At 39.4% G+C, this 16,140-nt stretch overlaps 1 protein-coding gene across 1 annotated transcript; it reads right to left on the reverse strand.

The window, feature by feature from the left end:
* Positions 1 to 387: 387 nt before the first annotated feature.
* On the reverse strand, positions 388 to 1,239 carry LOC100853093 (rust resistance kinase Lr10-like). The gene has a single exon (XM_059743431.1). The coding sequence runs from the start codon at positions 1,237 to 1,239 to the stop codon at positions 388 to 390; it is 852 nt and encodes a 283-aa protein (XP_059599414.1).
* Between the last annotated feature and the right edge of the window lie 14,901 nt (positions 1,240 to 16,140).

The raw sequence follows: 16,140 nt of genomic DNA on the forward strand, positions 1-16,140 counted from the left end.
TTACAAAAGAAATGTTGTAATTGGCACTATTGATCCTTGAAAGCCCATATTACTACTGGCAACAAATTCATAACAAAATAGCTTACCTGAACATCTACAACCCCAATAATTCTTTTTGTAGGATACCCAAAAAAAAAAAAAAATAGAACTTAAAAGGAAATGAAGGATTTTCTTTGATAATTTTAAGGGCAAGCAAGAAGACTTTTCAAATTACATCTAAAATGATATTTTATTATTTGTACATAGCCTCTCTTACAAGGAACCAAACTATTGTTTGAAGAAGAAACTTTATCTTATTACATAGACCGGTCTCATAGAAACCTTACACATAAGACACAATCACACATTATTATTGGATCACAAAATAATCAACTACATGGTGTAGTACTACCTTCCATTTAAGGTAATTGTACCCATGGAATTCGATGATGAAGTTGATGCCTCTACCATGAATTGCTCATGATTATCAATAGACCATAGAGTTGGCTTAGGAGGCATGTTCAAGAGTTCAACCTCTCCTTCAAGCATCTCCAATGCTTGGCTCATTGAAGGACGATCTACATGCTTCATTTGTATACACCATAGTGCAACTATCACCATTTTCCTTACATACCTTTTTTCCTCCTCAGTGGCATCTCCCATTTCCATGTCCTCTTCTTGATCATATTTATAAATCCATGATGTGAAATACATTTGACTTGAATGTTTTGCAAATGTGTTAACATTCTTCCTTTTCCCTACCATTTCCAATAACAACATTCCAAAACTATAAACATCAACCTTAAATGATACACCTCCAATGTTTTTGTAGAATAATTTAGGAGCAATGTAGCCCAAGGTTCCTCTAGCAGCAGTGATGGATACGATACTATCATTTGTTGAATATAATTTTGCAAGACCAAAATCTGAAACTTTTGGTGTGAAGTCTTCATCAAGAAGAATGTTGTGTGGCTTGATATCAAAATGGAGAATTTGCATGTCACATCCCTGATGTAAGTATTCAATCCCACGTCCCACTCCAAGTGCAATCTTGTATAATCTTTCCCAATTCAAGGGAATGTTGTTTCCTTGGTCAAGAAAAACAAACTTATCAAGAGACCCATTTGGCATGAAGTCATATACAAGAGCCCATTTTGATCTCTGTATACAAAATCTAACAAGTCTCACAACATTAACATGATGAATCCTTCCGATTGTAGCAACTTCATTGATGAAATCTTGCCCATTAGCTTTTGACATAACTAACATTTTTACAACTACAATGCGACCACTTTGGAGTTTTCCTTTGTACACAGACCCAAAACCTCCTTGACCTAATTTATTCTTAAAATTATGAGTCATCTTTTTTATCTCTGAATATGAGTATTTGATTAGCTGAAGATTTTTATGGCTATGTAGAAATTCTTCAATACCATCATCCAATGATAAGTGTCTTTGTCAAAACTTGTAGATGAAATAGACAAGCAAACACAAAATACCAGGTATGGCCCTCCCGATGATGATCATGCCTATAAATCACATGTTAAAAATATCAAGAAAAAAAAATAAAATTAGAGGAAGGTGTATCATCATCTACATTCAATTATTGAATCCAAATAAGATTGTTTAAAAAGTCATTTCACCCATATAATTGCTTATTGGTTGACTCAATAGAAAGATGTTTTTAGGTTTCCAATCAATATTGTACAGAATGAAAGAGAAAATTTGTTTGATTGCTTAAAATTGGGAAATGGAATTGGATGCCCAATTGTCAATTTGGTTGTACTCTAAATAAATTTAAAATTCAATACATAACAAATTTGCAAAAATATATGATTTCATTTGAAATTAAAATTCTGAATTTCATAAAAATGGAATTCCAATTTATATTTGTACAACCAAATGTAGAACAATAAAACTAGGCACCTTTATACAATCTTCTTTGAAAAAACTTCTAAAAGACTAAGGCAAAATGAGTTCTAAAAGAAAAACATAGTATCCTTTGCAGCAATCTATTTATTGAGATTTGAAAGACTTACCTATGTATCTTATTATCCAACCTGCAAAAATAAGATTAAAAAATGATTAAATTTAAATTTTTTTTTTTTTTTATTTTTTTTTTATTTTTTTGCGCATGCTCTGATCATCAATAAATCAAACTCCAATGGGAAATATATAAGGAATGAACAAACTCTCTCAAATAACTGATGAACACACGAAGCCCCATCCTATGAGACAACCTCTAGAGCCAAAGTCTCTGAATCAGTGCCAAATGATGGAATGGATAGGGTGATACAACTACCCAATATGCATCAATATGTGAAGAATTAACATTCCAAACGGAGAAAATATGAAGTGTAACAACAAATGATAAGAGTCGGGATCGAGATGAAAATGTGGAAATAATGGAGTATAACAGACAGAGTGATGAAGTGATAATAGAAAAGATGAGAAAAATAAATATATAAGTCCACAACTCATCAGGCTTTCTTAGCAAAGCATAACTATACAGCGAAGGGCCCCAACCCGGGTATAGAAATGGTAATCAAGGCTATAGAAGAGAAAAGGCTATAGCGTACCACGCGAGGCTCAATGGGCTAGCAACGGTCTAATATATCAATAAATGTGACAAGGTGTAAGGCTAACCGAAATGACGGCCACCCATCCTACGACCATAATCTCAAACGTAATACTTCTTCAGCTGATCCACATTGGTAGGCTCTGAGAATTGGTTTCCATCTAAGTCGGTCAACCATGCAGCCCCTTCTGGAGTCAACTCCCGAATAACGTAACACCCACTCCAATTAGGTCTAAACTTTCCTCTGGGGTCTCCAATCAAACCTCTGAGAATCCGCAAAACTAAGTCCCCTTTTTGCAATGGTCTAGGCTTAACTCGTTTCTTGAAGGCACGAGCCATCTTTCTCTGATAGGCCTGAACATGATCTGCTGCTCTCAATCTCCTCTCATCTAAAAGGTTAAGCTGATCAAATCGAGCCTGAGCCCACTCTGTCTCAGAAACCTGCTGCTTAAGGGCTACTCTCAATGAGCCCATCTCTGTCTCGACTGGCAAAACAACCTCCATACCATACACTAGAGAGTAAGGCGTAGCTCCTGTAGAAGTACGAAAAGAGGTACGGTATGCCCACAATGCAAAAGGAAGCTTCTCTGACCAATCTCGAGAAGTCTCAACCATTTTCCTCAAAATCCTCTTAATATTCTTGTTTGTAGCCTCTACTGCCCCATTGGTCTGTGGCCTATATGCAGAAGATCTATGATGTCGGATGCCATACTCCTGCAACAAAGTGTCTACCTCAGCTCGGAAGTGCGCCCCTCTATTGGAAATCAGCTCATGAGGAACCCCATAGCGACAAATGATGTGTGATCTGATGAAACTGGCAACCCTAACAGATGTCAACCTCGCATATGATGCAGCTTCCACCCACTTGGTGAAATAATCTATGGCAACCAGGATGAACTCATGACCACTAGAAGATTTTGGTGAAACCTTCCCAATAATATCAATGCCCCATACTGAAAATGGCCATGGCGAGGTCAAAGCGTGTAACTTTGATGGCGGTGCATGAATGAGATAACCATGAATCTGACACTCTAGGCATTTCTGAACAAACTGACAACAATTTGTCTCCATAGTCAACCAAAAGTACCCTGTCCTCATAATCTTACGGGCCAGCATGTGTCCCCCCATGTGTGGACCACAAACTCCCGCATGAACCTCTCTCATCGCTCGATCTGCAGAGGTTCGATCAAACATAATAAAAGCATACCATCAGCTGATCGCCTATATAAAGTCTCTCCGCAAATCACAAATCTAGTGGCTAACTGCCTCAATGCCCTACGATCCTTGGCAGTGGCAGCTTCTGGGTATATGCTAAATCCAAGAAGCTGATAAATGTCATGATACCAAGGTAAATCATCCTGGGTCTCCGTCTCTCCAATCAAACAACAATAGGCGGGGGCAAACCTCGACTCAATCAGCAATGGACGTATAACCACATCAATCGGAATATCCACGGAAGAAGCTAAAGTAGCTAAGGCATCAGCAAACTGGTTTTGTGCTCTAGGTAGACGAGTGTATCTCAAGTCATCAAATCTCCCAACCAGTAACTCTAAATAAGCATGATACGACCTAAGCTTTACATCCCTAGTCTTCCAATCTCCCTGAATCTGCCTGAGTACGAGATTGGAGTCACCAAATACTTCCATCTGTCTAATGCCAAGCTCTAGTGCAGTCTCTAAACCAAGGATACAAGCCTCATACTCAACTATGTTGTTCGTGGCGGGATGTCGATCTGAAAACACCAAACGAACTGACCTCGGAATATGATCACCTTGGGAGGATATCAACAAAACGCCTATCCCAAACCCTAATTGGTTGGCTGCACCATCGAAGTACATGCGCCAACCTGATAAGCTAGTCATGGCAATGAACTCCTCATCTGGGAAATCATCATCAACTGGTCTATCCTCAGATATCGGTAATGAAGCCAAATGATCGGCGACAATACTTCCCTTAATAGACTTCTGATAAACATACTGAATATCAAACTCTGTCAGGAGTACGAGCCATCTCATCAATCTACCAGTCAATGCAGGTCTATCAAACAGATACCTCAAAGGATCTAACCGAGAAATCAAGCACACCGAATACTCAGTCATGTAGTGCCTCAATCTCCTGGTGGCCCAAGCTAACGCTAAACACAGGCGCTCAATCATAACATATCTCATCTCATACTCTAGCATCCTCTTACTCAAATAGTAAATTGCTCGCTCTTTCCCGGAGTCATCGAGCTGAGCTAGCATGCATCCCAAGGCCATGTCTGAAACTGACAAATGCAGAAGAAGTGGACGTCTTGGCATAGGAGGCACTAAAACAGGAGGAGAAAGCAAATACTCCTTGGTCTTCTCAAATGCAATCTGGCAGTCGTCATTCCAAACCGTTGGTTGATTCTTCCTCAAAAGACGAAATATGGGCTCACATATGTCTGTCAATCTGGCTATGAAACGACTAATATACTGTAACCTGCCTAGAAAACCCCTGATCTCTTTCTCAGTCCTCGGCACAGGCATGTCAAGTATGGCTTTGATTTTATCTGGGTCGACCTCTATGCCCCGATCACTGACCATATGCCCCAACAGTTTCCCAGAAGTCACTCCAAAGGTGCACTTCTTGGCATTTAGCCTCAGTCTGAATTTCCGAATCCTCTCAAAGAATCTCTCTAGGGCCGCTAGGTGATCTGCTCTACCTCGGGATTTCACAATCATATCATCCACATAAACTTCCACATCCTTATGCATCATGTCATGAAACAAAGCGGTTGCGGCTCTCTGATAAATAGCTCCTGCATTCTTCAACCCAAATGGCATAACTCTGTAACAGTAGGTACCCCACTCGGTAATGAAGGCTGTCTTCTCCATATCCTCTGGAGCCATCAAAATCTGATTATTCCCCGAGAATCCATCCATGAAAGACAACATCGAATGGCCTGCGGTGCTATCAACCAACAAATCAATATGTGGGAGGGGAAAATCATCCTTAGGGCTGGCTTTATTAAGGTCTCTGAAATCGACACAAACTCTAACCTTGCCATCCTTTTTAGGAACTGGGACGACATTAGCCAACCACTCTGGATACTCAACTACTGATACAAACCCAACATTGAGCTGTTTTTGAATTTCCTCTTTCACCTGTAGACTCCAACGTGGGTGTAATCGCCTCAATTTCTGCTTAACTGGTCTAACATGTGGTAGAATAGGCAGATGGTGTTGGACTATAGAGGGATCCAAACCCGGCATGTCCTCATAAGACCATGCAAAAACATCCAAGTATGACCTGAGTAAATGAATAAGTCTATCTCTCTCATCTGTAGATAGGGGTGAACCAATCTTCAGCTCTCTAGGATGATCCTCTGTGCCAAAATCAACCGTCTCAACGTCCCCTGTAGCAGGTGAAACTCTCTTATCCACGGGATCAGAGTTATGATCAGAAGAGTCTCTATCCAAATCGGGCCATGCAACTTCATCATTTATATCAAATATCTGTGAAGTGGGTGAGTGGGGTGCAGATATAGAGGTACAATCAAAAGAGGCAGGCGAATACTCAGAAATACTCAAATCCATAAATGAAGCAACAGAGACATCGTCAGAACGGGAGACAAATCCCGATAAAACATCAAAAGAAAGAGGTGGGTCCCCAAGGTCGGACGCTCCCTCAACTGGGCTAACAATGCCCTCAAACAAGCTACTATCATCCTCTGGAAGCTCTGGAACAGGAAGAGTCCCCTCAAAAACCTCAATGGTAGACACCCCGAACATATCAAATGCTGAAACAGGTTGAAGCTGAACAATGCTGGTAATCTGGCTCATGGTCATCATGTCCATCTCATCTCGGTACTCATCATGGGAAACAACTCCATCAATCATCTCAGTAGAATCAACCATCAACCCATCACCAGTGATCTCCTCTGGAAAGCATAGAGACAACATGCTAGCTCGATCTGGAGACGTGGGAGTAATCGTCAAAGGGAAAAGAGAGTCGGGAGCCCCATCACTCAACTGTAGCTGGTGAAATAGATGCTGAAGATCGGTCTCTCTATCTGTATGAACCACACTATCAATCTCCTCTAGACGAGGTCGAGTCTCTGATCCTCTGATCCTCTGACAAAGTAGTCAGCCAAACTCATCCTATAGGGTCGAATAGGATAATCAAATGGTGTGTGGGATAAACGGGCTCTCACCCTCTCCTTGCGCAGCCGCGCCATGTGACGGTAGTCGGCCTCAGTAGGGATGAATCCAAGTTCAAATGTCGTATCATGGTCAATGGCAGCTATGAACTCGCTCGGTCCCTACTGACGTCGTCCTAACCCCATGCCAGGTAGAAAGGTCATACCCCTCATCATATCAAGGACCACTATGCTGTTGTGCTGATTAAATGACATAGCCACAAAGTCTCTACAAAAATCCTCAATCTCGAGAGTCTGTATCTCATCAAAAGTAAACCTAGTCAGAAGTAGGTCGTCCTCACTGTGACTGATCTGAAGTACTAGCTCAGAAGCAGCAAATATATCCCTGGTAGAGCGAACTGTGATGACCTGCCCATCATGAATAAACTTCACCTTCTAATGAAGGGAAGATGGAATAGCCCCGACCCTGTGAATCCATGGTCGGCCCAGAAGCAGGTTGAAGGATGTGGGAATCCTCAAAACCTGAAATAGGATGGGAAATGTAGTCGGACCAATCATCAACTCTATCATCAGAGTACCCATGACCTCTCTCTTAGTACTATCATATGCTCTGACCGTCTGTGTAGAGGTACCGAAGTCTGAAGGTGCATAACCAAGAGCAATAGCAGTAGCCAATGGGCAAACGTTCAAGGCTGAGCCATTGTCCAATAGGACGGATGGAACTCTGTGGCCTGAACAACCAACTGTAATATATAAAGGGCGTGTGTGGTCTGAACCCTCTGGTGGTAAGTCATCATCTGAAAACACAATACATGTGGCCCTGTCGGCTGTCATCATGTGAATCAACCCCTCCGAGGTAGTGGTGGTCTCTACGCGGATCTGGCTCAAAGCCCGAATCAATGCATCCCTATGAGTACTAGAAGATGCTAACAAACTCCAGATAGATATGCGGGCCTGTGTACTCTGTAACTGCCTCAATATCTCATCATCCTCTCTCCTGACCTCCTCATGAGAAACCGCGCCATCAAATGGCCTGGATACTAGAGGTGGGGGCTGAGCTACTCTCCCACTACAGGTCACAATCTGTACATCTCTCCCCTCTAAATCATCATCATCTAGCCGTAGGATAAATGGGGCGGGTGGGCCTTGACGTGCTGTAGTCGGTGGTGCAATAGGAGTCAACTCGAATGGTATCCAATCTGAAATCAAACTGAACGGAGTAAAAGACTGAGAACCCACTGTGTCAACCTCATAACCATCATCCAAAACAATCGGCTCTGGCAATCCATCATCCCAACTCATCATGTGTATGCTGTCATCCTCTACAAAATCTATATGATGGATACCACCCGGGGGTGGTGGCACTGCATGTGTAGAGTGAGCCGGTAGAGGGTTCGTGGTTACACTTGGCTGCCCCAAGTTAACCAGACCCTGATCTATCAAGTCCTGTATAGCGTGTCTCAAGGCGGCGCAATGATCTGTGTCATGCCCTGGACCCTGATGGTAGGAACAATGTAGATCCATCCTGAAGCGCGGTGGCACAGGTTGGGGTACAGGCCTAGGTGCCAACTGAGTCAACAAACCACCATCCATGAGCTTTTGGAAAGCTCGACTCAAAGGCATACCTAGCTGGGAGAACTGTCGTGTCGGCCTCTGTACAAGAGGAATAGTAGTATGCGGAGCTCGAGGCCGAGGATATAAGGTAGGAGGCCTCTCTGATACCTGTGCAGCAAAAACAGGCTCTGGGGTCTGGTGTAGGTATGTAGGAGTCATGGGCCTGGGTGGTCTATACTGAGCATAACGCTGCGGGTAATAGGCCCGTGAAGTCTGCTCGAATGTCTGATAGCGCCTGGGAGATCTCGATCCTACTGAACTGATAGCACTCACATCTCCTGGTCTCTGCCCTCCTAAGGGCTTCTTCCCCTTTGAATCAGAAGGAGAAGACTCGGGCCACAACCCTCTAGCAATGCCCTCCTCTATGCCGTACAGGGCTTGTACCAAGGATCCAAAATCCGTATGAGGAAATCCCATCAAATGTCTAGCAAATCTAGGCTGTAAACTCCTCAAAATCATACTAATCTGGTCCTTCTCGGAATGACGATCAACAATCTGGGCGATCTTCTCCCTCCATCGGGAGATAAATGAAGTAACCGACTCATCTGGCCCCTATATCAAGGCCTCCAACTCTCTCCTCGAGACATCAATGATAGTGTTGAACGCGAACTGTCTCAAAAATTCTTGGGCCAAGTCATCCCAAGTCCTACGGCGTGAAGCGTCTAAATAAGCAAACCAACGCTATGCTGCACCACTCAAGGACATGGGAAAAAGCATAATCAAATGGGTCTCATCCAACCCGTGGGCCCTCATCACACTACTGTATAGCCTCAAATGAATCTTAGGGCAACCTATACCCGTATATCTCTCAATCTCTGGCATCCTGAACTGAGTCGGTAAACTGACTACCGGTGCTCCATCAAAATCATCCCAACTGATGTCTCCATCCGAAACCCTCATCTGTCTCATCCTCTGCTCGAGTCTATCCATACGAGCATGTGCATCCTTTGATGCCTGAATGGGTGCTACAACAGGAAGTGGGGTAGCATCAGTCTGACTATGTAAAACATACGGTGTCGGGTGTGGAACTGACTGACTGAGTGGAGAGGGTGGTGGTGCCGCAGAGTCATACTGTGCACTATCCTGAGGTGGGGCCTGCTGCCCGTCTATCCTCTGGCCAAGGCCGGCTATAGCCTCCTGAATCGAAGCCATGGCCGCAGCAAACTGGTCAACTATGACTACCTGGGAGTCCATATCTCTCTGATCTACTCTCTGGTCTGGTTGATCCGATACTCTGGTCAACCTGCCTCTAACTCTAGTCCACGAAGGCGAATCCAAACTAGGCACCAAAAAAATACTCCTATAAACACGGAAACACTAGATGAGACGCTGTACAAGGGTAACTCTGTAGAAATTGACTAAAAGGTAATCAAGCATATAACCCATGTATACTCAAACTGATACCCGTATCTGATCATACCAAAATGGGACTATGGAGAGGGTAATCGAACCCAATTGTAACCAAGGCAGCTCTGAAGGTCCACAGATGCACCCACGTGTAAGAGTGAAATCCTAATTGGGTCTAGGCTAGCCTATAAGGTTGTGGTGGTTCTATAAGATGAAAAATGGGTGGATTAAAGGATCCCTAGCAGAAGCGATCGTACCCTCCGATGGTACGCAACCCTCTGCACGCCTCCAAAGAGACGGGGTGCTTCCATGCAAGGTGGTCATCACCTCCACACATGCACTTCCTCGCGTTCCCAGGGGGTTTCCTAATGGTGAAGGCCCTCCCATCTCTCAACACTCAGGGATAATCTAAAGTGCACAGTGAAGAATGTGGGTGCATCTGAAAAACCTAAGATCTAAAGTGAGACAATGAACAGAGACAAGCAATCATTCAATCATGCAAGAGAAAGGTTTGTCATGCAACAAGCAGTCATATCAAGCAGATAAGTATCATACAATTAAAGTCCTATCTAGCATATGTGAGAGTGAATCATGCTGAAGTGAGTAAACAATCAAGTGATCATCCAAGGCAATCAAACATGTCAAGATAGCAGACCAAACAAGCAAATCGAATCACCTTGCCTAGGAAAAGGGGGTATCCTCTAATCGACCAATTAAACGCCACATTTTCCTTAACTAGTGTTCAAGCTTGATCCTCAAAATCCCCAGTGGAGTCGCCAATTTGTGGACCCGCATTTTTCACGTGCGTCCTCACTCGATCGGCGAGACTCGCTTTTTTTATTTGTGAAAAAATTTATTTTAGTTTTGGAAAAAAGTTGGAGCCGCCACTTATTTTATTTTTATTTTAAAGGGAAAATAAAACAAGAAAGAAAAACCCTAAAATGTGACTCCATAATTTTTGGAAAAAGCATGTCTTTGAAAAACCCGAGTCTAGGTCCGGGGATCAGGTTACTTATTGGGAAGGTACCTCTAGAAGGTAGCACCCCTCTAAGCCCTAAAGAGGTCTCTACTAACTAAATTGGGGGCAATGTGGCAATTAATTGATTAATTGGGGATACCTAGATAGTCTAAGGTGATTTCAAAAAATAACATGTCGAATAGGATCAAATTGCCATAAAAGAGAGTTAGGGTGCATACCTGGACGGCTTCTCAAAGCGCTATCATAAAACATGAAAGTTAGTATTGAGATGCATCACACGACATGCATTTCATCAAAGATAATCAAACAATCATCAAATGTATATCAAGACAATCAAATAGGATAGCAAGCATGGACATAGTACGCAACGACAATCATATTCATAGGGTTTAGAAAGTGGGTGTTAGGGAACGTACCTGGATAGCATATATAACTCCTTATGCACTTCCTCAAGACATGAGGGGTTAGATAATAAATAATAAAATATAGAAATCCTAGCATGCTCGTTATCTAATTAGCATAGCAGAAATTATCAAAGTATATGAAAAACACTAATTATCACACTCATCTTGTATACAATTCCTAAAAAAAGATAGACATAATTTCAACAAGTGACAAAAGTGGCAACAAAAAAATAATTTTTGAAAAGATTTTCTTATGTAGGGGTTTCACCAATTCCCCAATTGATATACACGAATTTAGCTCAAAATTATCCCATTTATGTGGGACCACAAGCTTTGATTCGTGTCTGATTTCAAACCAAAATTTTCGTTAAAAACCGAGAAAGATGCAAACCGATAAAAAAAAAATGGTTGCATATTATTTTAAGAAAATGGGGTTTTTTGATTCTAAGGACTCTGAATGAATTTTTTAAATAGGTTTTTATAAGGAACATTTTGAGAAAAGTATTTTATTTTAAAATAAGATAAATTAATTTGAGAACAATAAAATGTATGAGAAACATTGTACCAAGCAAAACAAACATAAACAAAATCATAAAGTACAATTTTTGGCAACCAAGCAAACTGAAATGGTGTGAATGGAGGCCAATCTTCACAATTTCCCGATGGCCTCCGAAAAGTAAATTTTACTAGAGATTACCAAAGCAATAAACTATTCAAACTTAGATCAAAATAAGCTAACGAGATACCCACCAAGAATTAATGACGAATATTCAAGAAACACATCCATTAAGAATAACAATCAAGAATTAGCATGAGATCAATTAAACACACAAACACATCTAGATTGATTAAAATGAGACAAATTAAATCAAAGCAAACAATAATTTTCAAACATAGAATTAACTTTATTAATGAAGTAATTTTATATAAAATACTTAAATCGAATAGATGAGTGAAACCAAATCAGAGTAAACTAAAGGCATGAATTTTCAAATATAGAATTGATTTTATTAATGACCTAAAATTATACAAACTCCTAAAATACTTAAAATGAATCAATTTAAACAAAAGGAAACTAAAACAAAATATGGATTCAGGGAATCTAATTTCAAAATAAACTTAGATTATTAAAATGAAACCTAGGCTTAAAATGAATTAAACACTAATTAAAGTCAATCTAAACTTAAATTCTTAACATACATAATCAATTATTTTAACAAACTAAAATTTTACCTTAACCACAAATTAAATTAAAAAAAAACTACCTGAGACTAAATTTCTAAGCTATAAAATTAAACTCATAATCAATTGGATAACTTGATGACACAAACAAGTAAATACGAATGAAATAAAATATGAAGGAAACGAAATATGAAATATATATATATATATATATATATATATATATATATATATATATATATTTAAACAAACTTACGTTAGTAAAATAACTTTGAGCCTAACAAACATTTTTATCACTAATCAAGGCAAGTTTAAAATATAATACTTAACACATAAAAATCAATCATTTCAACATACTATAATTTTAACTAAACCTAAAGCCAATTCAAACCACCTTCAATAGATTTTTTTATTTTTTTATTTTAAACTAAATTTTTAACCCATAGGTTCAATCTTATTAATAAATAAATAAATAAGTTACAAAGCATTAGATTAGTAGCAAATAAATAAATAATAACTAATAATTAAATGAATCAAAACTAAATTAAATAAAAATCAAATTATATATATATATTTTTTCTTAAAGTAAAACTACATATAAAAAATATATTTTTCGAATTTAATATAATAAATCAAAAACTAACCCTAAACACAATTCCCATGTTGCCATATTAAAATGAAACAAATATATGCCGGCACTAGTAATAAAAGTAAATCCACTTACCTATTATAATAATTATTCCACTAAAGAAAAATGTCCAAACTTGCATTGTTACATAAACCTAAATAACAATTCTAGTCTTTTTAAATTCATGCTACCATATTCAAAATCAATACGTGCCAGAACTTGTAAAAGTCAATCCACTTACCATTATAATAATATTTCCACTTAAAAAAAAAATTCAAACTTGCACTTTACGTGAAACACATGCTGCCATATATATATAAAAATGACTTACCTAGCTTACCAAAATGACAGTACGTGGAGATACAGAGAAGGTGGTGCGCAGCTGGTGCGGTGAAGGATCACCAGCTGTGACGTGGAATTGATGCTGAAAGTGCTCCCTGTGGAGGATCTGTTGAAGCGTAGACTGTTTCTTTCTCCGGTGCGGCTGCCAAACTTCTTTATGATCCGAAATGAATCGAGCAATCTCACGTCTTCAAGATCACTCCTTCTTTTCCGTTCTTTTTGTTTAGATGCGGCTAAACAATCCCACCCCTTCTTGAGCACGAGGTGTTGTGATTCTTGTACAGCAGTGTGGAGATCGCTTTTGAGTTGGCATGGAGATCGCTTTTGAGGCAGCGTGGAGATCGTTTTTGAAGCACCCCTCTCTCTGCGCGTGCTGCCACCAAAGTGGACTGTATGTTTTCTTAAAGTGGCGGTATGCAGGTCTGGTATAATGAAGACATCTTTGACGATGCCATTTCAGTCATGCTCATCGTCCAGCGCTCCATACTCGCCTGCAATGGCAGCTCATCCAAGAACAACACGTGATTCTCTGATTTTCCAAGGGCGATCCGAATCTCCGGGATTGGAGACAACACCGATTGGTGATCAGGAGCAGCCCCGTGAATGATCCCTTCCCCTTAGAAAACTCACCAGCCCGCTACCTCTCCCCAATCTCAATTGTGCGGCCGAAATATTCCTCCAAACCCAGATGCGGCTGCACCTGCTCCCACTTCCAGAATCGTGCTCTCTCACGCCAAGGATGATGCGGCCCTCAATCTTCAGAATGTTGTGGCTGCTGCTCCTTCAAGATTCAACGAGGTCGGTCTCTATGCACCTTCCCAATCGCAGGGTCTATCGCCGATGAATCAACAAACAGTCACTTATCTGGCTTCCAAAACAGCAGCCTCCTCCGCTCTGAAAAACTCCCTCTCTCCTCTCCTCTCCTTTTCTTCCCCTTGAATCTCCTCTATTTTTCTCTCCTCAAAAAAAAAAACCAGCCACATTCCTTTCTCTATAGAGCGTTCTGTCTCCTCCCAAAATCAGCGCAATACCTTTTAAAAAACCTTTCTGTATCTTCCTCCAAAAATCATCCTCATTCATCCATGATTTATATTCCGTTTTCCCGCCCCGAATCCACCTTTCCAAAAAACAGTGTGGTCCCTTTCCATGAGCATCCTCTGCACATCTTCCCATTGACTCCACCTACATGGAAAAATAACAATAAAAAAAAATTCCAAAAAAGAAAGCAATAATCCATAAAGTCAAAACCATTCCCGTAATTCAAAGTCAATATTCCTTTCATTAAAATTTCAAGAAGTCCTTAAATCCCAAATAAGAAAATATCAATACATAGATAAAATGATATATACCTAAAAATAAATTAATTAATTAATAAATATTAGATATATTTAATAATAATAATAATAAAATTAAACTAATGCAACATATAATAATAATCGAAGTGTCAAACTCAAACCACCAAAAATAATAAATAAACAAATAACTCATTTCATGCAATTATAAAATAAAATAAATAAACGAAAATACAAATAATAATAATGATGAAATAATATAAATATATCAAAACTCACTTAATCTTAAAAGCAATCAATAAAATAAATAAAAACAAGAAAACAAATCTAAGTGAAACTAAACCTTGAAAAGTGTTTAAGTGGGCCTAAGGCCGTGCCTAATGGGCCAAGTGCGTCTAATGGGCCTAAGGTGCACTAAGTGAACCTAAGGTGCACTAAGTGAACCTAAGGTGTCTAAATGGGCCTAGGGTGATGCCTAATGGGCCTAAGGTGCACTAAGTGAACCTAAGGTGTCTAAATGGACCTAGGGCGATGCCTAATGGGCCAAGTGTACCTAAATGAGCCTAAAGTGTCTAAATGGGCCTAGGATGGTGCCTAATGGGCTTAAAGGACCTAAGTGGGCCTAGGGTGGTGCTTAAGTGTATCTAAGTCTAAATGGGCTACCAGGAGTTGCAATAGAGTTCGATAAATCCCTCAACCATAGTCCCCAAGGTGGCTTAGAGTAGATAGGCTACACGAGTATTAATGGACCACCAGGGAATTGCTGTAAACGACATGTGCGAGGAAGACAAAATAGAGGGTCTACAATCGTGATGTATAACCAAAATTAATTAGAAGTACTAATATCTTGAATTAATTTAAAAAAATAAAAGAAATTATCTTACTATTGAGTTAGCAACTTTCCTGCACGTTTTTAAGAGATCATGATGTATACTAAATTAACCTTACAAATAATGAATTATGGTGTCAAATGTTATGTAACCATCCTTTACAAAAACTTAATATTTTATATTTTTGACACTGGATGTTTATTAGGCTAACAGATAACCATTTACCGTATATGAAATGAGTTAACATTTGCTATAAGTTCTAATTGCTAGAATAATGTTTCGTAGTTTTTTCAGTGTTATTCGTATTTTAAGTTTCATGATTTCTTGTAATTGATAACCTACTTCATATCAAAATTTGATTTTAGGAGAACTTACAAAATAAATTAGGGAGAATAGTTGTACTATTTTTCACTTTAGACTCAATTTGGCAATTGACTATATATATATATTTTTTTTATCAATGTCATCCAACAATCTTTAGTTATTACAGGTTTGTTATTTGAAAATTCAAAATCTTGACTCTAAATGTGTGGATACAAGTCAAGATGGCAAGTAGGAATGGAGTTTCCAAATCCTCTATCAATTGAAAAGTTCAAATCTTGATTCTAAATGCATGAATAAAAAAGTCTAGGTGATGGCAAAGTTATTATCTTCCTAGATCCTCTATCCATTGAGAAGTAAAAATCAATCACATAGAATCAACCACATATCGTATAGAAAATTGTATGTACAAATTAAATGGAATACTTAAATTTTGAAAGAGAGAAAATAACCAGATACATATGTGTGTATATACGGGTGAAAGGACATTCTTACAGAGTGAAAATCTATTAGTAAAAGAG

This window comes from Vitis vinifera, chromosome 16, assembly GCF_030704535.1.
Source record: "Vitis vinifera cultivar Pinot Noir 40024 chromosome 16, ASM3070453v1".
Taxonomy (NCBI): domain Eukaryota; kingdom Viridiplantae; phylum Streptophyta; class Magnoliopsida; order Vitales; family Vitaceae; genus Vitis; species Vitis vinifera.

Bases quoted from the DNA above. Each gene is read 5' to 3' on its own strand.
- LOC100853093 (XM_059743431.1), bottom strand. From the start codon at position 1,239: ATGTCAAAAGCTAATGGGCAAGATTTCATCAATGAAGTTGCTACAATC.